General features: G+C 38.6%; 1 protein-coding gene across 3 annotated transcripts in view; it reads right to left on the bottom strand.

Moving 5' to 3' along the window:
• Positions 1-6,129: 6,129 nt before the first annotated feature.
• Positions 6,130-26,389, bottom strand: part of NRP2 (neuropilin 2) — a 183,919-nt gene continuing 163,659 nt past the window's right edge. For 2 of the 3 annotated variants that reach the window (XM_077448523.1, XM_077448522.1), the window contains exons 16-17: positions 12,799-12,861; positions 6,130-11,279 (exon numbers count right to left, since the gene is read on the bottom strand). In XM_077448523.1, coding sequence (XP_077304649.1) covers positions 10,984-11,279; positions 12,799-12,861 — 359 coding nt within the window. In that variant the 3' untranslated portion in view covers positions 6,130-10,983. Of the gene's footprint in view, positions 11,280-12,798; positions 12,862-15,802; positions 24,020-26,389 lie in introns of those variants that run through there. The other variant, XM_077448524.1, reaches the window with a different exon arrangement.

Raw genomic sequence — 26,389 nt, forward strand, 5'->3', positions numbered from 1 at the left:
AAAGCTCTCCATAGTTATCACTCGAGAAAAATTGTCATCATTCTACTTCAAGAAACCCACTTCCCGAAAAACTTCAACCCTACCTTTTTACACCGAAATTATCCTACCTTCTTTCTTGCTAGTGCAGAGGACAAGAAGCGAGGAGTAGCCATCCTTATCTCCAAACATATCCCTTTTACCCTTTCCAAGATAGTCAGAGACGATGAGGGGAGGTTCATCCTGGTTAAGGGTCATATAAACGGAACCTTGTTCTCCTTCATCTCTTATTACGCCCCAAACAAGGGCCAGACCCGCTTCTTCTCCTCTATGTTAACCTCCCTCTCTCCTCATTTAGAAGGTAAGGTAGTCCTAGGAGGCGACTCCAACGTCGCCTTTGACCTTCTCTTAGACAAATCGTCCCTTCACAAAACCCTCCTCAAAAGGCCACCCAAACAGAGCCTCAGCATCGCATGACTCTTCCACTCAATGGGTATGATAGACGCTTGGAGGGAACTACACCCAACAACTAGGGACTACACACATTTCTCTGCACCTCATAACACGTATGCCAGCATCGATCATATTTTCCTACATTCCTCGGATATCCCATTGGCTTTCCAGGCCACCATAAGTGAAGTCCCCTGGTCAGATCACTCCCTAGTCTCCCTCACACTCTCAGGTCTTCTGAATAAAGCTAGCACCCCTCAATGGCGCCTTAGGGAATCTCTCCTTTCTAATACTGTGCACCGCACTATGCTTGAACATGAACTGAAGGAATACTTTCACCACAATGACACTGCAGATATCTCTCCTAGCACCTTATGGGAGGCTCATAAGGCGGTCATGAGGGGCAAAATCATTCAACTATCCTCACGCCTGAAATGTGAAAAACAGGTTGACATCATTAAGCTTGAGAAAGACTTTCGTTCTATTAGCCATGCCCACAAAGCCATCCCCTCCCCCTCTTCACTCGCACGCCTGGATGCGGCCAGGATTGCACTTAATACGGCTCTCACCTCTAACGCAGAGCAACACCTGCGATGGGTAAGTGGTAGATTCTATCTTAACTCTCCCCAAAATATACCAAAAACCTCTACCAAAAATCAGGTCTCTGTCTGGACCTCTGACCCAAAATCCCAAACAAATTTTGGAGGCCTTCCACAAGTTCTATTCAAATCTCTACTCGGGACCTAGCCCGGGTAACAGCCAAACAATCAACTTGTTCCTTGACAGCATCCCCCTCCCCAAAATCTCTGATGCTCACCGCTTAATCATGGACGCCCCCTTTTCCGAGGAGGAAGTTAGTGAAGTAATTAAGACTCTCAAAAAAGGCTCTGCCCCTGGCCCTGATGGATTTTCCAATTATTACTATAAGTCCTTCACGGAGGTCCTATCTCCTTATCTGGCCCGGTTCTTTAATTCCCTTGATCAGAACTCGCCTATTGACCCAGCTTCCAATCTTGCATACATCTCTGTCATCCCCAAACCTGGCAAGGACCAGAGCCTAGTAAGCAACTATAGACCAATCTCTCTAATCAACAATGACCTCAAAATAATGACAAAAATTCTCTCTAACAGACTAGGATCTTTTATTTGGTCCTATGTCCATAAAGACCAGGTAGGTTTTATCCCGGGGAGACAGGGACCGGACCAGATAAGGAGAGCCGTGGACATCATCTCTTTACTCCAGGCTCACTGGGATGGGAACCCCCCACAGGAGGGTTTCCTCCTCTCGCTTGACTTACAGAAAGCCTTTGACACTATTACTTGGCCATACTTATTCCGCACCCTTGAGAGATAGGGCTTCGGCTCTCCTTTCATGACCCTCCTGGGGACCCTCTATTCCCAACCCAGATCCCAAGTCAGACTTCAAGGGCACCTCTCTGACCCCTTCCCAATCTCTAAAGGCACCAGACAGAGCTGCCCCCTGTCCCCCCTCCTTTTTGCTATAGGAGTCGAATCACTAGCGATTGCCATTAGGAGTCACCCAGACATTCATGGAGTCCAATGTGGCCAATCCGTACACAAATGCGCATTATTCGCTGACGACGTCCTCCTTTTTGTCACTTCTCCCCTCATATCTACTCCTAATATTCTCCATCTCCTTCTTAAATTCGGTCAGGCCTCAGGGTTACAGGTTAACATGTCCAATTCCATAGCCTTTAATATCTCCTCCCCCCAAGCTCTGGTTGACAGGCTGAAAGAACACTTACCCTTCTCCTGGAGCTCTACTTCCATTCCCTACCTAGGTGTCCATCTTACTCCCAACTTCGGCCAACTTTATAAACACAATTATCCCCCAATGTTCAAGAAGCTGATCTGGATCAATGGTCACTCGACAAATTGTCATGGTTAGGTAGGGTCAACGCGGTCAAAATGACCCTCCTCCCAAGGATACTTTACCTATTCCGCTCGCTCCCCATTTTTGTTCCCAAATCCCACATACAAAACCTTCAACCGTCCATTATCCGATTTATCTGGGGTAACTCCAATCATAGACTTCCCAAAAACACTCTCTTCAGATCCAGACAGAAAGGTGGCTTGGGCCTACCTAACCGCCATTGTTACTATCAAGCTGCTCAATTAAACCAAATTTCAGCTATTTATTCGAGAGGCCCTAAACCAGATTGGATTGAAATGGAAAGACAAACAATCCCAAAGTTCACCATTGACTTCCTTCTCTGGCGCCCTCCAAAATCCAGACCCCCGATCATGTCCCCTACCCTCTCTCACTCCTTTACGATTTGTGACACTTTACACAAACTAAATAATGTTATCTCCAGCTGGCACCCCCTAGCCCACATCTTTAATAACCCCTCCTTTCCCCCTGGGTTAAATATTAAAGCCTTTCAATGGTGGCTAGATAAAGGCCTTTATAGAATTGGGCACTTTTTCAACCTAAATGGCCCCATTACTTTAGGCCAATGCACCTCACAACTTGACATGCCCCCCACAGAACAGTTCAGTTTTCTCCAGATAGCTCACTTCTTACGCACACTCTCTCCCATGAATTCAGACCCCCTAGTGGTCACTCCCTATGAACAATGGTGTGTGTCGGCCATGGACATGAGGGGGGGAATTTCCCTGATCTACTCGGCTCTCTCCACTCCTTTGGAGAAAACAAGTTATATGTGGAGCTGGGAACAAGACCTCGATTTAGAATGGGAATTGGACACCTGGCACTCCTACTTCACAAGGGCCTTCAAAGGGATCCTAAACGTCTCCCTCATTGAAGCAGACATTAAGGTCCTCACTCGGTGGTATTTGGTCCCGACTCGCTTAGCTAAATTTTACCCTCAATCCTCGCCTCTATGCTTTAGAGGCTGTGGCCATCTGGGCTCCCTTCTTCACATTCTTTGGGAGTGCCCTCGGGGCAGAAGCTACTAGAACAAGATCTTTACAAGATCTTTACCCTAATCCGCAAAGCCACTGACATTGCGGTCCCCCAAAATCTGACCATAACCCTCCTGAACCAGACCATTCCTAAAATCTCCAATTACCACCAATGCTTGATTCACTACATACTCATAAGTGCCAAAATGATCATTGCCCGGTCTTGGAAGTCCCCAAGGGTCTCTTTCCCAGTAGCTAAACAAAAAATCTCCTGGATCATGTTCCAAGAAATAAACCTCTAGTCTCATCCTTGACAAATCTGAAAATTTTTAAAAAGTATGGGAACCTTGGGCCCGCTATATTGGGGTGCTCCTTTAGACCTGGACCTGAACATAACCTTGACGACTAGCTCTGAAGCGAGCCCCCCTTCTCCCTTCAGGAGCTCCCCTTGATATGGGTACCTTCCCTATCCACTCCACCTCTCCCACCCCCTCTTTCCTCCTCTTCCCTTTCTTTCTTACTTGACTTTCTATCCCTTCCTGCTCCACCCCTCCCTTCGATGCCTTTCGTTGGGAGGTGGAGGGTACATGGCACAAGATCAGAACTTAGCCTGAGCATTGGTGCATTTCCTTACTTATCTGTTTGCCATGGCACCGCTAACCTTTTGCCCGCATGGCCGGTCCTACTCTGTTCCCCCTGTTGGGGCACCGAGTCGGCTCCCATTGTTCAATTTTCCTCAGGTTGAACTAGTGATGTTTCCCCCTCTAGTCTTCCTATCCTAGGTTTGATGCACACTGTAATTTTGGAGGGTCTGAGGGTCGGGGGGCTTTGGGTCCCAGGCACAGTTTGAGCCCAATAGGGGTGTCTGGGAGCCGGGCCCTCCGGAGAAACTCAGGTACCCTCCCCTTCTTTTTCTTGTTTTCCTTTTTTCTCTCCTTGTTTACCCTTTTTGGTCGATGAACCCCCTGTGCATCATTTCTACCTAGTTTGCATGAGCCCTGCACTGCTAGCCTCTAACCACACGGGAATTGTATGCAGGTCACTATATTGTTCTGTTTGTACACTGTTCTCTTGCTCATCAACATGTACCTTTAAGCTGACTCTCCTGCGTGAGAGACGCATCTGTTCCATGTACTCTTTTATTTCAATAAACGTTTATTTAGAAAAAAAATAAAAATAATAAACATGTCATACCTGTTCTGTACAATGGTTTTGTGCAGAGCAGTTCTGCCCTTCCACATGCCCCCATAGCAAGCTTGTTATGGGGCACTCATGTGGGCTCGAACCTGAGCCAGTATGTATGCGCCCCCCCACTCCCTCCTCCTTGGATTCTATTGATAGCCACAGGAGTCAATGGTTTCCATTGCTGCCCCATGTCCAGGAAGGAGAGAGAGGGCAGTGCCGCTGCTCTTGGGAACAGCACTCGATTAAGGCTCAGGTAAGTATTGGGGGGAGCTGAGAGAATGCATTATGGCAAAAAAATAAAAAATCTGGCTTCACAACCACTTTAGGACAAACAGCAAAAGAAAAAAATTCAGTTGGAATAAAAAATATGTATTGGGGAGTGTATCAGTATCATCGCCTATGTCCAGTGAGTATGAACCAACCCAGGAAACAGTAATCCCAAACCAGAAATCTATAATTGTTATTTTATATTTTTCATACTGTCACAAGATTGCAAATAAATTATCTGTACAGTAAATCTCTGCCACTGTATGTGAAACTCGCATTACACATCACATGGCTTTGAGCATTATTGCTGTCCCCAGAGTCCATAAACATTAACATCTCACATTGAGACTATGGAGAGGGATGGAGGGGGGGGGGGGGCATGCTGCAGACACCTCCAGATTATCTAAAGGAAAGCAATAGTAATTAGACAAACAACCAACATGTCTGATCAGGTTTTGACAAGTCTCAGAACAATGGTGTTTGCCAGTACCCCACACACATTACTGTGCCAGCCAATGTCAAAAATGATACTAGGTATAAGGTAAAGCTTGCTGGCCAAGTGGTAGATCTCTATGAGTAAAGATCATTTCCTAAACAGCAACAATTTTTTTTTCTACTAAAGAAATTGTTTGAGAAAAGCGTGTTCAAAAGTGCCAGATAATATCAGAAGGATTCTTTCAAGTACAGGAAATGTGAATGCGTATTGAGTACAGTCCTTCACTTATCTTGGAAAATGGAACATGCAATAAGGTTGTAACCTAACTGAAAATGGCTGAAAACCTCAAGCTCTGCAGATTGATTTTTCAAATCTTTTGCTCATACAAATGATCTTTCTTATGCTGGCCATACACTATATGAAAAATCGGCTGAAATTCGGTCATTTGGCCAGTTTGTTCATTTTTCAACCAGTTAATGGGCACAAAATCGAAAATCGTTGGGACATTTTTCAGCTGAAAAAATGAAGGACAAGTTTGGAAATTTTCTGCTGAAGGAACAATAAATTGAAAGGTTAATGTGCTTCCCATCTGAACTGTTTGTACTAGGTATATGTAAAAAAATGAATAAAAAATTGATTCATTTATGTCCACTGAACGATTTATCAGTCATTACATGATGGCACTATTGTTTTCTCTCAAGGCCGAATGTTCGTTTTTTCGAAAATGGGTTTGGCCGTTTTTTTGTATAATGTATGGCCAGCATTAGATGAATCGATGTTTGACTCAGAACGCCCCTTTCTTCAGACTTTTATCTTATATCTTTGCACTGTTTTTCTACAGTTGTCTGAACCCTTTGCCTTGTCACATGAATATATAAAAGCAACAAATTGTTATCTTATACCACAATAAAAGAAACAGACCATGGAAAAAAATTTGTCATATTATTTATTAAATAGTTATTTAAAAAAAATGTTTATACAAATTACATAACACAGTTTACATTGTATTTCTAATTCTTTACATAAAGAATCACAGTAAAGCTCTTAACTCCATTCATTCTGGCTCAGCCAGCAAATGGAATGATGTCATTTAACCCTTTTGCTACCAAAGGAGCATGCAATGCCAAGCCATTCCAAGGCCCCCTGAAAAGACTGGAGTGCAGCTGGAGACAAAATACTCAATGCAAATTTCACATTACAGCAAAAGTATTTACATAGATAAGGAAACATAAATAGACTGGGCAGGAGGGAGTAAGTTCTTATAGATAAATAATTTACATTTAAAAAAAAAATAGCACAAAAAACAGGATTGACTGAACTGGTTAAAATAGATGCAAAAAATATTTCTGTTCAATTTCATGTTACTTTGTTTGATAGGCTGCCTCAGCTTTAAAGGCAGACCTACCTCTTCGGTATATAGTCATTGGTAAGAGTCACAGAATAATTTTTACAGTTGCTTGAAATATGAAATTTGCTGAGTATATTACACTGCTGTGCTAACATTAAACATAAACAAAATAATTACTTTATGGATACAAGACAGATCCTTCAATTTCCTAAACATTCATTATCGCCTGTACAGAATTATAGCTACAATATTGTAAGGACTTAGGCCATGATAGAATACATGAACATCTGTTAGTTTTACCCGCTTGCTGGTTGCATTTTATAATAGGGATTTTCTTTATTGAATTGTCCACTTTGAGTGTAGTTTAAAGTAGTTATGATCGAGATAGAAAAAGTTGGGTTTGAGAAGGTGTGGCTGTAATGAATTGCTTTTAATGCCTTGACCATGGAACAAAAACAGAATTGCCGAATATAGTGCTAACACTGCATTTAAACTTAGTTCTATTGTCAAGTTTGACTTGTTCAACATTTATGCTGCATTAGGATTACATTTTACCATGTTTGCTTCTGTTAAAGGATCAGGATACAGAAAGTTATCAATGGAGAGTGGTGGGTTTAGGCTTTGGCTTCTTATATGCCTTTGATATTCCAGCAGCGAAATCCAACCACCATGATTCCTGGCCCTGTTCCTATTCACCTGGGAATTTTGAGCATCCCTCTTGTTGCAATTTCTATAATATAAGTTAACCACTCAATGGGTAGAACAAAACCCATCGTATTGGTAACCATAGGTGCTTAGATGCAGGAACTCAAGAACAGAAATCTCGCCAATGGAGCTCCAAAGAGTTTTAAAAATAAGTGGTTTAACTCTCCAACATCTACCAAAGATTGGAAAGTCAGTTTTGAGTAGACCAACTCTAAAATTAACAGCTCAAAATATTTTTTTTTAACAAATTTAGATTTTAGAATACTGGCCAGAAAGGTAACCCACATGTAACTATTCCTTAGTGAAATGTCTGATTCACGTTTATAAATCAAAAATAGCTCCAATTGCTAGTTATGACAGTGCGGTTATTTTGCTTGTGCTGTGCATTTCATTCAAATCATTCATTTTTTTAAGTTGCATTTTACAAAAAAAGTGACTACTGTGTCTATTCAGTATAGTCTTGGACATACTGTCCTTACCCAAATACAAAGTCCTTAACTGCTGAGAACAGCAATAACCTGTGAAAATATATTAAATGCTGCATTGTTCAGATTGTTCCATATAAAATCACACACCGGACTTCAAGTACAATAGTAAAAACTGAACTGAAGTAGTTACAATTGTATTTGCAACTGCTAATTAAATACAAAAAAACTCCAGGAATTAAATTTGGAAAGCATTATGAGAGATACACAGGTTTTTTAGAGATACAAAATTTAAAAATCCCATTGTTTCCCTTAGATGGCCACTTCTAGTCCCACTGCATTACTTTATCTATAGTGTAATATGCACAACAGAAGTCTAAAGGGACATATATTTCAATTCAGGTAAGCACATGGTCTGGAAATTGTAATTCCATGTTGCTGCCCAAGCAGTGATGTGTCTACAGCGTGGTATCTAATTAAGGTAAGTGCAGTTAACACACTTACCTCTTGCGAGTTTTTTCGGAAAATACTTCCTAAGGTTTTTCTTTAATGCAACTGTTCTTTTTTTTCCCCATTACAGACAGTCGTTATTTTTTTCAATGCAACAGTTAAGGAAAGGAAACAATTGATTGGTAGGAGAATATTGAAAATCTTCTTTGCATTTGATAAATAAAGCCCATGGTGACTAGAGATAAACCATTTTTTAAAATTATACATTAAAGGATGTCAGCCCTGGCCTGTAAAGGCTAGAAGAAGGACTTGAGCTAGCCATAGATATTGGCATGTGTGATCAATAGCTATAATATCTGTTTTCTTTTTCCATGTTATTAATGGCAATGACATGAGTATTGCCTGTGTCTGTCAACCTTTTTTCTTTATAGAGGCACTCAGCTGGTGTCTGTTAAGACATTTGCAAAATAGCATTTTCCTACTGTCCATACTAGTGCGTACTCAGCTGCCAGCCAACTTCAAGTAATACATTTTTTTGGCAAATGTAGAGTTATGGCATATGAGAAACAATTAAACGTAGGTGTTTCTAATTAGTAACAACTTATTAGAGTCTTTCTTTGAGTTTGTAATCTGCATTAGAAACATGCAGGAAACATGTAGGACATCTGGCAACAGGGACAATTTCTTATATGAAGCCCATTTTGCCTTATTTTATATCTCCTTGTTGTTTATGGTGTTATCTTAACGTGTATGAAGGGAATAGCTATAACCAATTCTACAATCCAGTGTGCTTGACCACCAGCTGGATAGATCTGACTTTGCTTTGGCAACAGGAACTACCCATTTAATATACTAGATCTACAAACAAAGTCACAACCAAGTTGATTAAGAAGAATTTGAAGTCCCATTAAAGACATGGCAACAAAGAAAAATGTTCATTCTTCTGAACGTTCACGCTGTGTATCCAAGGCACTTAAGCAGGAAACAGGACTACGCTTAAATTAAAGTTTATGTAATTAGCTGCTCCTGAAAACGTAAACAACGCCTGTTTTCCTTAACAAAAACACAGTGACAACAGCAACAACAAAAACTACTTATAGGCATAAGACACTAGTTTCTGCCATTTTGCCAGAACAGTCATATATCGCTGAATAGACTGGGCACTACAATCAGTAAACAGAAATATACAACAAAACATCAAATTCAGAATACCTTTACATTGAAACTTATAGGCACCTAAATCATTTCCTAATAATGAAAAGTATTGCCCCTATTTCATTGCTGCTAAGTGCTGGCGAGGGTGTTCTGCTGAGCCACTACACAACTAAACATTCACAGGACCTACACATAGGTTTGTGAATTTTCATCAATTTAAAATTGCCTGTTGTGTATTGTGGTATAGATAGCATATATTACATTTCCTATGCGGAGGTTGAATGTTGTTACCTCTATCATATGATTTAATCTGTTATTATTTATCAACATTCAGAAGATGCATGAAAATGCATTTGATGTGAAATCTTGCTTAATATTTGTACTGATGTTACATTACCACTGCATATATCAGCATATAATAAGCACACAATTAAGCTTATTATTGCCGATCTCGGTTCCCAGTATGCTCTTCTCTATCTGAGTGTGTGGCTAAGGTGTAAAGCAGAATGGTTTCCTAAAAATATGCACATTGCCCCTACTATTTTACCACAGCATATGATCTTACCATAAACCCCCTTCACTTGTATATCTGTAAGAACACTTATTTTTTCTCATCCAACTCTTCATTGAATGATGCATAGGCTTAAACTGTCCAGGGGGTTAAATTTAAAAGGTACAGTCAATCAAACCAGAGGCTCCTGTAATATAATTCACCTGAAAGGATGCTGAATAGATCTTCAATTACAACATATCCATAACCTACACAATGTGGAAAGGTGCATTATGTAGGCAGTACTAAAATGTATATTAATTCACTGGCAACCTGTGGAATTGATCTAGAAGCTACAAGACTTTGACTGCTAGTACATTGACTGGATATATTTTCATTAATATCAGTTTAACTTGCGTAATAACAGCTTCTACCATTTCTAGGTGACACATATACATTACCAGTTTGAATGGAACCATGCCGAATTCATAGCAAATGCAGTGTAGGGGTTAAACACAGTTTTCATAAGCTCCACTAGAAAACAATACATGAAATGTAACTACTCCCTATCCCTCCAAACATACAATACATAAAAGGTACAATCAAAGCCAGCTCTGAATATAAAACCCTTTAAAAATATGTCCATTGTTCTAGGCATTTGAAAATGTAAGCGACCACAAGAAGAAGCAAGCAATCGCATTTCCATTAGAGACCTGGTTGTAGAAAATGGCTCTTAATCATGACTTATTTTAAGGCTGTTCTGCTCATGTTCAGATGCTGTTGTGCACCTCCTCACTTGGAGTGGGATCAGCATATTTCACGCCACCTAAAAGTGCAGTTGTTTCCAAATATCCAAGTGGCGAAATTAACAGTGCTGAAATCAGAACTGATTCACATCACTCCTCAATGGAGCAATACTTTCTACTGGGATATTTAAACCCATGAAAAAATCATTCATCATTAAAGAAAAACTGGGAGGCAATTGAGTTTTGGGAGGCATCGACGGAAAGGCTATTTTGTCCTTTCCTTTCAAGCAGTTTCCTTCAAACATTGTTTCTTCTCTAATTTGTTGTAAGAAATGTTCATTTCCATGTCTTTAAGAAAAAAGCAGCTGAAATAGCTAATTAAATTACCACCACGTTTGATGGTGAGAGAAGATTTTCCAAATGGTAATGTCATCAAGTGTTCAGCATTAAAGTAAACAAGTCTATCATGCTTCAGAACAACACTTCTGTGGATTCATTTTCACTTTGTGCTTTATTCCATCATAGAGTTCAAAATTATAGTTCTCCAAGGTAGTTGAGCTACGAGAAGAGAGGCCTGTGTAAGAGCAAGTGCAGTACAGTAGAAGACCGGCACAGATAGCTCCAAGCAGAACTCCAAGGGAACTCATAGCAATGATAGTAACTAGAATTGGATCCAAAGTATAGAGCCAACTTTCTTCTTTGTCAGTCCTTGGAGTTACCACATTACTGGTGGGAAAAGCTGTATAGAACTCATACTCATCTAAAGGGAAAACAAATGTAAAATAATTAAGACTACTAGTAATTAATGATAGAACAAGCCAAACTGTATATCTATTATAGCAAAGGTACCAATAAATATGTCACTTATCAGAAAAATTGTTTTAGAGTTAAATAGTAGAGGTCAGCAACTTAATTTTGCCAAGTTGATTTTGCTTTTATTAAAATGTCATCAAAGTTCACAATATTTTTTACTCCAATGCAATTCACCAAAATTTCACCCAAGGCAAAATATACAAACTGACGTTGCTGACATTTTTGCTGAAGTGCATTGAAGACTGGGGTAGGGAACTGCAAAAATAATGTTGCCAACTTTCTCTGTTAATTCAGACTAAGGCCGCGTACACACGGGCGGACTGTCTGACGGACTTGGTCCGCTGAAACGTGTTTCAGCGGACAATCCGCTCGTGTGTGGGCTTCAGCGGACTTTTTCAGCGGACAGTCTGGCGGACTAAGTCTTTCGGAATTTCCGTAATATTGTCCGTCCAAACTTGGTTTCATCGGACAGTCCGCTCGTGAGTAGGCTAGTTCGACGGACTAAGTATGGCGCATGCTCAGAAAGGATTTACACGGCCGAAGGTTGCACTGCAGTGTATTGGACGTCGTATTTCTAGTCCGGTCGTACGTGCCGTACACGTCATCACGCAAGCTTTCAGCGGACTGTCTGTTCGTCGTGTGTGGTCAAGTCCGTTCATTCAAAAGTAGGACGGACTGTCTGTCGGATTGTCTGACGGACTTAGCTGGACGGATAGTCCGCCCGTGTGTACGCGGCCTTATGTTTCACAGATGATTAAAACAATTTCTTTAGTTCTAATGAATGCTGGAACATATCTAAGTATTTACCGCCACATGGCTAACTCAGTCATCTTAATGTATATATGAAGCCATTTAAAAAAAAAAAATTGGATAGTGTAAAGAAGAGTTAGAACTTTGTTAGGTTTTTAATGCTTTCTGTGTCTCTGTACGGGACTGAGAGGAAATTTTGAGCTTCCACAGAACTAGAATATGGTAGAAGTCTTCCAATAGTAACACTTGTTTCTGTGTCGTCTAAAAGTGGACTTACCTAATTTTTGGAAATAGTTCTCAATTCCTGGCAGGAAGTGGGAGAAAATCTCTCAAATAGATGACAAAAACTGACAGGGGTTCTAACCATTCCTTACCATACCCAAAAGGCAGAAGATGATTGTAAAATAACATGATAGGCTGTGTGACTATAAATTCTGGGTTTGTTCCCAGCACTCATTAGAACTCAGGAAGCAGCTTCAATAAACTGTGAAATGTCTTCAACATAACAGAACAAGCCCAGTTGAATGTAATTAACTACCACTAGCTATACCATAACCTGGATAAACAAGAACCCTCGAAGACATACACAACTGGATGGATGTTGATGATCAAATAAAAATAAAAATGTAGATCTTTAGCCTAAGATCAAACTTGAATGAATGTATATGCTTTGTCTTTGAACATTTGCCATCAGATATATTAAAACAAAGTCTTACCAATTTTTCCTCCATAACGACGACCCTGATTATCAACATCATTTTTTATCACAGGTACATCCACTAAAAGAAACAAAAGAAAAATTATTTTAATTATTTTTAAGCTCAGAGCTACGCATCCAAACAATATTAATCCCAAATACAATAGTGTTGTAGAATCACTGAATTATTCATGCTGACCAGTGCGTATAGATTTATATTTTGCCATTATTTGGACAAGAACAGCTAATAGCCTTTAAGTGTTGAAAACACAAGTTCATCATACCCAGAAACTGGTAGGGCAATTTGTAGTCCCACTGCAGCTCCAAATGCATCAATGGCCTAGCCCTATTCCACAATACAAATATGCTTCTAGTTATTCCCTGCTTTATGTAAAACCATTTTATTAATTCCATGTCTTTTTGAGTCTTGAGGAATGAAAGCTTGGCATAATATAAGTAAACAAACTGAAAAATATTCTAGGGAAAGAGGATGAGATAATATGCATGTGTAAAGTTCAGGATAGTCATAATTGTTTGCATACTAAAGATGTTGTTCTGTACGTTAGAATAGCATATATCCTAAAAATTTAAATAAAAAATTGGAACAAATGTAAGACCATGTTCAGATCCCAGACTCTAATTGCAACTTTTCAAAAAAACACAAAACAAAAAAAAAATTCTCCCCCCAATTTATATACACTCCCCTCTGGTAGCGTTGGATCTACCCTTTTATGCTTAGTATCAGTGAGAAACATATATTCTTTTTCCTTATCTTGAGGGACATATTCCTATATTATTTATATCAGATAAGTCCTATGTATTTTGAGCTATAGAGAATAACACTTCTAAATAGATACAGCACCGGTTCACACAGCTCCACAATGTGGCTGGTTTAGGTATAAGGGTCAGTTGACATTAGAATGCGGTGCAGATGAAACGCACCACGCTTGCAATCTGCAGAGGATGTGAGTGTGAACATAACAACACCCCAAATGCAGGTTGCAAACACAGTGGAGGTTATTTACAAAAGGCAAATGCACTTTGCACTGCAAGTGCACTTGAAAGTGCACTGAAAGTGCACATTCAAGTGCAGTCGCTCTAAATCTAAGGGGTAGATCTGAAATGAGTGGAAGCTCTGGTGATTTTATCATCCAATCATGTGCAAGCTAAAATGCTCTTTTTTATTTTCCTTGCATGTTCCCCTCGGATCTACAGCAACTTTACTTCCAAGTGCACTTTCAAGTGCACTTGCAGTGCAAAGCGGATTTTCCTTTAGTAAATAACCCCCAGTGCGTTTACCTGCAATGGATCGCATTGGTACAGTAGCACCATGTGACCCGGTTGCTGTGTGTTTTTAAAAGTCATGCATGCACTACTTTTGGTGCGTTCTGGCACAGTTTCATCTATTTCAAATGAATTGGCTGAAATTGCACAGCTCCAGAATTGCATATGAATCAAGGTAAAAACATGTCCTAAATGCAGTTCTTTGGACCACAAAGGTATTTTCAAGGAAAGGTATTTACTATTAGAGAAAAAAATTAGCTTTCTGTGGGTTACTTTAACCTGCAAAAATTGTTAATGCTGCTTATCATCCACAATAATTGTTTGAGAACTGTTTGTGTGCATTGTGGTCATTCTGTGATAAACCGATATGTTGAGAATGTTATTAAATATTCCAAATCCCAGCAGGTTTTCCATTACCCCAATAAGAGACCCTATGTCATATTTAATACAGATGCAGTTCACTGGAATGAGTCAACCAATCATAGGTAAGGGAAATTCTAATTTCTTATACTCATTGTTTTAAGTGAATACAAGTTAACTTGGCTGAAACAAATCATCTTGGGATTACATAAAACCCCTGTAGGGATTTTTTTTGGCTGTTTTTTGAACACTGCAACCCGCTGGGCATATCGCCGTCCACTTTATGTTCTAAAGATGGAACAAGAAGTGAAAGAAATTTTTTAAACAAAATAGGCAAACCCCCTTTTGATAGTTGTCATTGCTACAGGTGTCCCCATTCTAGGGTTTACCCTCATGTTCTAATCAGGGGACAAGTAAAGTTTGGATTTCTCATCACTTTCTGTGCTGGTTACAATAGCCGCCTGGACGAATAGAAGAGGCAAATCTCTGTAGTAGGGCCATGGACAGAAAAACTATCAAGCTGACAAGGGATCTAACTGTTCCTAACTGCCAAAGAGCTGATAAATTTCAAATATATATATATATATATATATATATATATATATATATATATATATATATATATATATATATATATATGTATATATATTCCTAAAATGAAGAGTGTACTTGTAAAGCGATATTGATTTTACCATATCATTCCCTGTTCTCCAATATATAACACACAGCACAAATTTAACATTGCATTAAAGAAATGGAATGATGGTTTGGGAGTTCTGACTATGGAACAATTAACACATTCACGTCACTTCTACTTTTACAATGTTGTATCAGATGAGGGTTGGTTCAAGTTTAGTGATTTTTTCTTCCCCTGTTATTGGTTAGTCAGTGATGTCTGCAATGGATGTACAGCACCAACAAACATACCATCATTTTCTGATCTAACCAACCTTAATCATCTACATTTGGCTGTGATCCTGTCTTTATTATATTCACTTCTTGTATTATAATCAATTTTTGTATGAAATCGACCTGATCTAATTGTGCAATGCTGCTTAGTCACACCAGTGTGCAACTGTGTTGCTTATATTTTTTCCTTGGGGAAATGGAAAATGATGTTCCATTTTGCAGATTACTCCAGAGAGACAATCTTCATTATAAACACATTCAGGGCAATTTAGCACTTTACTAAAATCCTGTAAGAGCAACCATTGTTGTCTCAGGTGACAGAGTGATTGAAACTTTGGAAAAGGCAGCAAAAAGACGACACTCTATGAAATAGTAGATGATGGAGGAACAAAACTGTAAATTTGGTTAAGTGTTTGGGAGCCTGCATCATTTATCTACAACATTTCCAAAAGTAAGTAAAGACAAACAGATTTTTGTACAAAAATACCATCCTTTAATTACATTCCACACAGCACATGATCAAATAAGTTTCAAATTTCTATAATTTTTTTTTTTTTCGTTCATTCACAGGCAGAGGACAAAGCAAGAGATGCAGCGTAATAAGGAGAAAATGGCTGGATATCATTTTTAACAATAGTGACTAATCCAATGTTTTCAGAGAAAATAACATTATACAAAGTATCAATAAAGGGCAGCATTCTCCATGCTCAAATCTTTGCAAATAAGTAAAATATCAAAAACCTAAGAAAGAGCTTTATTTTTAAAGGCTTATATCTTTAAGGAGAGTATATATAATCACTTTAAAATGAATTTGAAAAACAAAACAAAAATCAAAGCTCTTCTATGTGAAAGAGCAATGATAAAATCAAAGGCAGAAACAGTGATGATCCTATGGTAGTGAATTATAAGGTACACATGCCAACTATACATATAGAGTATGTCACCTGTAAGCTGAACTAACAAAGTTGAACCTACATGTCACTTGATATTAATAAAGTTGCATGCTGAAAAAATTGTATGCTGTGGTATTCCCACTACATAGGTATAGGTGACAGGTGCACCTAAGACCACCCCCACATCATGGCTTCATAAGGAATAGGATTTGGTAATATAGACAAAGGCAACAGCAACAGTCATCTGAGGTTGTGTGTGTTAATAGATCATATATAAATTTTCTCTGTGTACACAAATATAATTTAACATGCACCTTCATTTTAAAGTGATTACTCCTTCAGTAAAAAACATCTTCCCAGAATGTTAAAATGTAACAATAGCAATCATTTTTTTTTTCTATTGAGACAAGCGAAAAACATAAAAAAACCCTGCACTGAATGGAATACAAAGATCAAACTGTGTCTTTTGTATTCTCATTGTCAATATCTATGTATTAAACATTTTTTAAAGCAACCCCAGACATCAACAGGACAGAACAGACAGAAAATAAAATCTTTTACATTGATCAAAAAAGGAAAAAAAAAAGAAAATATACATATAACAGACTTTTGTACTGTGTTTTTTTTAACACTTCCAGCTGCAATATTTGTATCTAAAGTGGTAGCCTAGATGTGTGTGTGTTGGCTTAAGGAAGAAAAACAGATTAATGAGGAACAAATTCCAAAAGATAGAAAACTGGGGGCCAAAAGGTGCCTTGGATTTTCTTTTTTTTTATCACATGCAAGAGCTATTTCTTTTTTTATATATGTACTATTTTTCCTTTGAATTTTCAGAGTCAAACAGTAAATGCTATTTACAATAATAGAACTTTTGTTCTAAGCATGTGGTAACAGATGGTAAGCCTCAGATACTGCTGTTAGATTAAACAGACGAGAGAAAAGTAACAGTGTAATTACCAATTACGGTGCAATGGACAGAGGGGTGCTGTCTGACACTCTTATGTTATAAGACTGATGTGATTTTTAAAAGACTTGGTATAAATTTCCTCCTGTGATTGAGCTGTATGAAAAGTCTACGTACAAAAATCCAGTTTCATAAAGAAGACATTTTTTTTTTCATGAACCATTTTTTAAAAGGCCTTATAATGTTTTGTGCAGCAAATTGGCATGATAGTGGACTAAGCAAACCACAAAAATGCAATGTGAAAACAGAGAACCCTGAAGAATAATTTATATCTACATTATGTACTTATTAAACAGTGTGCTTCCATGTATAGATAGGAAGCAGCATATTTGCTTTGTAGGGAAAAAAAAAAAATATTCACAAACAAAACAACATACATGATGGGTTACAAACAGCATACGTGAGGTTGCCTTAAAACAGATATGCAATAAGTTCAATTGAAATAACTCTATAGAAAAGGTGGGGAGTAATTATACTGACCATACATGGGCTAAAGATCATTGTGTTGCTTACAATAATCTTTACATATAATTAATAGCAAAAGATTAAAATAAAGGTTCCCCTATTAAATAGGGTATTTGCTCAGTATGAGGGCTTCCTGGGTGGTATGTGGACTTGGCGGTGCAACCATTTTCTGCAGGTGGACTGCTTTCTATGCCAAGCCCTTGCTAGACCCATCCAGTGCACCTATGATAAGCTAAATACAATATTCCAGCTGCACATTACACAGCCTTGGACTCCACAGGTGAGAGCTGAAGCTGCAGAGATTCTACTATGACAATTAAGGTCTGCAAGGGACAATGCATGAAGCCCCTATTTAGGAAAGTCCACACGTGACTTTAAGAGAGTAATGTTGTCCTTCCAACTTAGTTTGTAGTTTCAGACCATTTTTAAGAATAAAAATGTATTAGAACTTCTAACAAACTATATGAAGGTCCACCTATGTTTGGCCAGCATAAATCAGACAAATCCTTTTTATAGTTTTCCTAGATCACTGCCTCAATTGCTTTGCAGTACACTTTCTGATAGTACAAACTATAACAACTTCTAGGCACATACGCATGTGCAGATTACGGCACAGAAGAAAAAAAATAAATCAGAAGTAATGCCATATGGACAAAACCATTCTAATACAAAACGGCTCAAAATTATACACAGCAGTGTACTGTATACTAGCATTTCTGTGAGAAATACATTCAAACACCCAAATAACAGCATGGATACAAAAAAATATACAATTCTATGTCACTTTAGCATATAAGGCCACCCATTTGCTACCTAAAAAATATGTAAAACTGATTGTTCTTAAGCTCCACTAACACTGAAACGTCAAATGTGTGAGCCACAACTGTTATGTACATTGTGTTAAAAAGAAATATAATTAGCACCAGTGCATTTGTCTGTTTGTCTACTTCTTATTGTATTGTGTTAATTTGGACCAGAAAAAGTATTAGGTAATCAATAATTTCCCAATGCATATGCTTTATATATTAATCAGAATTGAGGCTATAAGTTAGTACAATGAGGAGATTTTTGGCTCAGGTAAACATAAACAAGGTAAACAGAGAGTATTCTGTAGCATGGCATGGGCAAAAGGAAATACCGTAATTCACATGAACATATCAGGGGTGGTATTCTGCTCCTACCACTGGCTTCCTGTGTGCACTACTAAATTTCAATTAGCATGCTGTCTTAACAAAGTTCAGCGGCTGGTATAAGAAATTTGGAATATCTCAAAATGTCTGCAAATGTATGAGAATATCTGTAAATAGCCTGAATTATGGCTCAATTGTGATGTATTAAAATTAAAGTGGGAATAAACTCCCATCTTTGTCTTTTACCTATAGGTAAGCCTATAATAAGGCTTACTTATAGGTAGTGTAAATATCTCCTAAACGTGCACGGTTTAGGAGATTTTTACTGTACATGCAGTTGGTGACAGCACTGGCGCATGCGCTCTGAAAGAATGGCCACCTGTGCAGTTCCTTCAGAGTCCTGCGTGGGAGTGGCGCCGTTGAGGCTCCTGCCAGTCACACAGCTGGAGTCCATGAATCCAGAAGGAAGACAGGGTGAAGATGGGAGTGCCTGCAGCAGTGACAGCGCAGCACTGGAGGGCTTACTTTTAAGGCAATTTTAACATAATGGGCTAGAATGCAATGCATACCAGCCGATTATGACATTACCTTTCAGGGTAGAAAGAAAAAAAAGGCCCAGCTGTTTACTACTGCTTTCATTTCAGGGTCCCTATATTGTGATATAAGATATTTATCCTATTGCAATCTTTTGACCTAAATGGTTCCTTCAGGGATTTCCTTTTTATCAAAAGTTCATCTTTCTGTGACCAGCTGCTATTTTTTTCCAGTGCCGGGTATCCAAAACTTAAAGATTTTTATTTATCAAGATTTCTGGAAGCTGGTGAAACGGAAGAGGCTGAAGACCACTAATTAAGTTGTAATGGCAGTGTAATTTTATAGTATCAGGTCTATTTAGTTATGGTCTTAAAGCAGAACTTCACCCATTCTTTCTCCTCCTTCCCCACACCTCTGCCACATTTGTATTTTTTTTTTTTTTGAGGGAGCGGATATCTAGTTTTGACAGGTACCTACTGCCTCTTCCACTCGGACCGACTAGGCAATCTGAGTGGAAGTTGTTCTCCACCCCCTCCCTGCCCGCAACCTTCTGGAATACATCACAGGTCCAAGAACGCAGCGGGACCATTCACAAAGACAGAGTGGTTCACGCATGTGCAGTGGGCAGCCAGCTGTGAACCTTGCAAACAGTCACAGCTGGCTGCCCACAGCTAGAATGCCAACATCAGGGACCAAAAGACTGGAAAAGAGGAAAAGAGTCAGTCCATGTGAATATGGTACTGGATGCTTGGACAAGTCTCTATGAAAAGTCAGCAACTACAGTTTTTGTAGCTGCTTACTTTTAATTTTGGCACATGTGACTGAAGTTCATTTTTTATTTTAGATATGTAAGGTAAGCATATCTGGCACTACATTGATGAAACCCATCCACAAGGATTTCAAGAACTCTCACCACAGTCAAGCAAAGCTCCACTTAATTTTTTTCATTTCATATTCTTTTTTTACTGATGGTAAAATACAGAAAATATATACATTGTGAAATTCTTACCATCAGTGAAAAAAGAAAATGAATGCTGTAAAGAATAGCACCTATTATTTTCTGAATCTGTAGTAATGATCATGACCGGCTTTACACCACTGGAGCCTATGAGCACACAATTTTTAACACTGTAAGTAATCTCTTTCTACTAAGATCAACTCTTTTGAATAGAACATTTTTCCTGCTGTTACACTGGCTTAGAGTTTTGTGATAATGTTTAATTTAGCCTTTTCACTTTTCTTATTAATGACATGGAAAAAGTATGACCAATACTTTTGCAGGAAAAGCCACTGCTATGTCTCTGCCATCTATAGACAATTGCCTACAGTGCCTAATGGTAAGGTCTTGATGTAGTTTATTAACACATACCTGTCAGTTACTTACAGTGTTAGTGATCATAGCATGGACTAACTATGGTTATCTTTTGTGTAAGCTCGGTATTATTTAGCCTCATATAATGATTGATAATATTGATGTGTGCAAGTATGGGTAAAATATAACAAGCAGTAGGTTAGCCAAGTGAATTACTGGGCTATAAAAAGCCCCATTTCCCAATATGTACTGTTATGTCATCCTTTGCTTAGTGTGATATTTTGAATGTTACAAGCCTCTGTATAGTAACTTTAATGCCTTGTTAATTCAATGGATATATTGCTGCAAAGTGACATCTGCACTGATGCATGTCTTGTATATTGAAAAACTCTATTTCGTGACAAGAATCTCATTAATCAGAGTCATGTAAAACATAGTCATGACTAGATAAGGCAGCAAAAATAATACATAAAAATAATATACACAGGTTTTCGATTTTTAACAAAACACCGGTTAATTCACAGACTGAGCAACAACTGCCAACACAAGATGGCTGAGAGGGCATAAAGCAGAAGCTTAGTATAGGAGGAGAAGAAGCCATTGAGATGAAATCTCACCACATACGAATGTGAGGACAAGTGTGAGGTCGCTCTTTCTCTGACTCTACCTGGTCATTAATAATTGGAACTCTCTATACAATGATATGTATTTCAGACCTTGTGAGATCTTTTAATGATGGTACTTTACAGAGCTTTTAGCAACCATATAGATTTGAGCCAGGCCATGAAAGCAAACCAGTGGCTATATAGGCAACCAAAATATTTTTCATATGTTAGTTTTTTTTACAAATCAACCCACTGTGCTTTACTGATCTGTCACATGCCCCTGGTCCACTCGGTGATAAAGGCTGAGCTACAGGGAACACTTTTTTAACCATTTGGAGCACAAAATTAAACTAACTTTTTGACAAATGGCTTATACCACACTGAAATCCATTAGGTTGATTTACTAATACCGGCCATAGATGGAGAAAATGTATTTTCTGCAGCCACGGGTTCCTGCTGAACCGTCTGAGATTCAAACCATCTATGTCTGGCTTTGAGGAGAAAAAGACTTTCACTTGTTTACTTTGCAAAATGGACAATCACTTAGCGTAGTATATAAGGTGAAACTGTGAATACTATAAATATCCTATCACATGCAATAAAAAAAAGAAAGATTTTTGCTTGTGCATGATTGGATAATTATAGTCAACACAACTTCACGTTATTGGGTGACTAGTCTCTTCTCCATTAGTAAATATGCCCCAATGTGTTTCAAATAAGGAGGCAAGAGATTAATCTTGTGCTAGCAAGTGAATAAAAACAACCTGTGTTGCTCCATAAAAAAGAATTGACCATTTTGGCTTGCAACAACAACACTGATGTGTATTATGAATGGTCTGACCAAAATTATTTTCGGAGTATAAACTGCCTAACGTTTAATATGTTATTTTGCAAAATGTAAATAAAAAAGTGCATTTGTAAAGTACAAAATATTATCATGTTTATTAATTGCATATATGGACTAAATCTGTCTAAATGTATTCTAGAGAGCTCAGATAGCTGTATGTTATGTCCTGTTTATCCCTTGGGCAGCATTTAATAAATTCATCTACTTTTTTCTTATTCTCTTCCCAGTCATTGGTTGCATAATCCACAAAATTACTTATATATCAATCAGCCTTTGCCACGTTTACAGAAACCTGTGCTGAGAGAATTACATAAGCTGCTATCTTCAGAAAATGCTAGTTGTTTGGCTGCTATGTTGATCCATTGGCCTACAGGCTTTCTAAGTCACTAAGATTGATTTACTAAAAGAGTACAAGTGGTTCAGTTAGCATGGTGAACCTTTACTTTGCAAAGTGTATGCGTACATAGTTTAGTAATTAAGGTAAAGTCGTGATTACTTTGAATGCCCAATTGTGATCCTTGCTTGAACATATAACCCTATTCTCTAAGCTAAGTGAACATTCTCTGTTGAATGTGAAAATACACTTTGCAAAGTGAACCTGCCTTTATTTTTTAAGTAAATTAGCCCCACTGACCTGGAAAAAAGTATACAGGCCAGGTCAGCTCGGCTTACTTGTTTAAAATCAGGGACTCTGAAAGTACTGAAGTAAGAGATAGCCATCTAAGTAGCATGTTCAGAAAGAAGACATCAATTGCATTCAATATATTTCTTCCAGGACAGGCTTCTTTTAAATTAGCAGGTGAACAATCTTCAGAAATACAGCAATAAGTGGGTTGAAATACAGTAAATCAGAAGTAGCTTTCAAGAGGTTTTAAGATCATCTAGATTTAAACTAGAAATCCAGAAAGGCAGGAAAATGACAAAATTAAAGATCATCTGTTAGGAAGCAGAAAAGCAGAAGTCACTGATGGAAGCAGACATTCCCCGAAATAAGGGCCGCATAATAATCCTAGGGCAAGTAGGTTGAATTACGCTTAAGGTACTGTCCTGGAATCAGTATGGGCTTTGTAATTCAAAAAATAGCAGCTTCAATCAGAGCCTTCCAAGACAGGTATATATTGGTTTCTGACAGAGTCTCTTTATGTTTATTAGCTGCCATGAAGGACTAGAATTATATTCATTACATGAAGGACTGCAATGAGAGCTCGCTGTAATACATTACCATTGCTTGCCTAGTTTAATTTGTGGTTTTCACCACTGCTCACACATGCTATCTCTTACACACAGAATATAGATAGATGTCTACACTCTTCTGACTTTCCTTCATGTTCTCAGGCAAATTTTGTTTCCGTCTGGGGGAAAAATTATAAACAAAGCTTGGAAAAAAAAAACTTGTCTTTCAAAAAAACAAAACAAACTGAAGAGCATTCAGGTTCGTAAAGGCATTTCGCCTTCTTCTCAAATGTATTCCAAGATGCAGCATTAGATTTTAGAGACAGTCAACGAGGGGTGAGATGTCTATGGGTTCATTTCTTAAAGTCTTCAGAATAAAGTATCATTGGGGCATAAGGGTTTGGAGGAAAAAAGTGCAAATTGAGCCAACAGTTCTTGAGTCTGTTAAGTCTAGATCCAGCATCCGCCTTGCACTCAGCATCGCGAGCTGTGGTCGGGATCATCTTGCTCTAGTTTTATAGTTAAAGTAGGCTCCACTGCCAGTGGTGCACCGTTGGTATAATGTGAGGTTTTGTAGGTGATGGCTGGGTCGCTCTTCTTGGCCGCATAGCGGAATCGGTGGTAGTGGAGCACCAAGGCCAGTGCGACGGAGACCAGTACCAGAACAGCGCCTCCTGCTGCCATAACGTAATACCAGTAGACTGGGATGGGCTGCACTGACACCGTGTCCACTGTGGGCTCGCTCCCTGGTAGAAGGGTGCCCCCTGGTGGAGAGACACAGAAGAGCGTTGCTAGGTGGGATGTTGGTGGACTAAAACTGAGAAATCATACATGCTTTTTTCCCTATAATTTAACAACTAAGCTGTTACATATTTCAAATATAACACAATAAATGAATTTATTATCCTGTTTACAGATCTAAACACCACTTACTTTTAAATATTTTTTTAGTGGCATAGCTATACAGGCATACCCCACTTTAGTACGCAATGGGGTTTATTTACTAAAGCTGGAAAGTGCAAAATCAGGCTCACTTCTGCATAGAAACCAACAAGCTTCGAACCCCAGCTTATTCAATTAAGCTTTGGTAATAAAACCTGGAAGCTCATTGGTTTCTATGCAGAAGTGAGCCTGATTTTGCACTTTTCAGCTTTAATAAATAAACCAATTGTGTACTTAAAAGTGGGGTATGCCTGTATTATTCTAGCATAGTGCTGTCCAATTTGAAGTGTAATTAAACCCAACAACAATTAAAGTGTTAGTTCACCTTTTCAGAATAAATTAACACTGTACACCTTTCCCACACCCCTGGTCCCCACTGTACTTACCTCTGCGGGTGATGAGCTGTCAGTGCTCAGGCAGGCGGTGCAGATGTCTGGGGATTTTTTATCCCTGCTCTTCACCCTGTTCCTTCTGCAGTACTTCCACAATAGATCAGAGCAAATCTGATTGTTCAGTGCTGGCATTGAGAACTGCTCTGATCTATCCCAGAAGCACTGCATGACAGCTCTTCACCCATGGTAGCCAATCAGCTTTGAACTTCAGTTTGTTTAATTAAAGTGGTTCTAACGTCTCAATGATTTAAAAAAAAATGCATTAGGTCAAAAAAACTTTCTCTGTACAGCGTCCCCCTCCCCCAATACTTACATGTGGCCGATCTTCCTCCAGAGTCAAGTCTTCCTCCAGCGCTGTGCACAAGAGACCCTCTTCCTCATTGGCTGAGTGGGAGCCTGCTGCTGTGAATCACAGCCAGGGAGCAAATGAGGAAAGAGAGGGGACGGGGCAGAGCTGTGGCTCCGTGTGTGAATGCAGTGCAGCAGCTTGGAAGTGAACCTGCCTGAGTGCCCCCATAGCAAGCCACTTGCTCTGGGGCCACTCAACAGGATGGAGGGGCTACTCTGTGCAAAACTATCACTAAACTATCACTCTCAAAGCTTAATATCACTTTAAGCTTTGAGGAAAAAAAAAACTGGAAGCTGATTGGTTTACATGCAGAGCTGCACTAGATTTTACACTCTCCAGTTTTAATATAGCAATCCCACAGTGTGTTAGGACTTCCAAACACTTTGCCCTGTCCTCATCCCCATAAAATAGAAGGAGGTGTTCTATTTCTCATGGAGGTGAACCAGGCAGGGCTGATAACACTGACTGAGATAATACTGCAGTGTGCACAGCTCACTGGATTTCTATGAGGATCAACAGGCACTTATCTGCAAACATATATGGAATACCTCTTTCAATGGTTTATTTAATAGACCAAAAGGGAACAAATTAGTTCATTGCTAGGATTAACATACACTTCACGATACAGACATAGTATGACAGCAATTACAATAGGCTCAATGAACATTTCTATTTATGTAAAAGAGCCAAATGTGCAATATGTTTTGGATTTTGTCATATGCAAATATATGTTATTAATAAAAAAAATGTACAGAAATATGGACAAAACCATGCAAAACATGTTGGAAGACATTTCACTAAAAGAGTTAAAGTGGTATTAAACTCAAAAGCAAACATTTATTATATTGTAGCTTACCCTTTGTAAGATGTGATGGCTAGATTGGTTTTGTTTTTTAGACATTCTATTTTCACCTGGTGATCTGGCCTTGTTTTTTTTTAAAAAAGAACAATCTCTCCAGCAGAATGGATCCGTTACAGAGAGGAGACAAACCATTTATCATTAGCAGGGGTGCTTACAATGTTCAGCTATTATTTATGTAAAACTTTTATTCCAAAGGGAAAAAAACTGTTTTCTGTAACTGATTAAGATGTGTGAGTTGGAGTTTAACTGAAATTGTGTTAGTGTATTTAAATCTGCTAACAATCCTCTTCGTTTAGACTGGAAATGCTGCTGTCCAAAGGTGCCCCTGTGGTCCTTTTTCAGAGTGAGGACACTCTAATACAGGATGTATGTTATTTGTCAGATCACCAGGTGAAAACAGAGGGAAAAAAATACCAAACACAAAAAAAAGTAATGTAGATATCACATCTAATGACTGGAAAGCTGCAATGTATTACATTTTGGTTTTGGGTTTAAATACCACAGTAAGATGAAGCCATTAAAATTGGGAAAAACTGAAAAGAACCTATTTTATTTTTTTCTAAAAGAATGATTTCATACCTGACTTATG

This window comes from Lithobates pipiens, unplaced genomic scaffold (genome assembly GCF_037356315.1).
Source record: "Lithobates pipiens isolate NorthernLeopardFrog02 unplaced genomic scaffold, aLitPip1_a1.2 Scaffold_22, whole genome shotgun sequence".
NCBI lineage: Eukaryota > Metazoa > Chordata > Amphibia > Anura > Ranidae > Lithobates > Lithobates pipiens.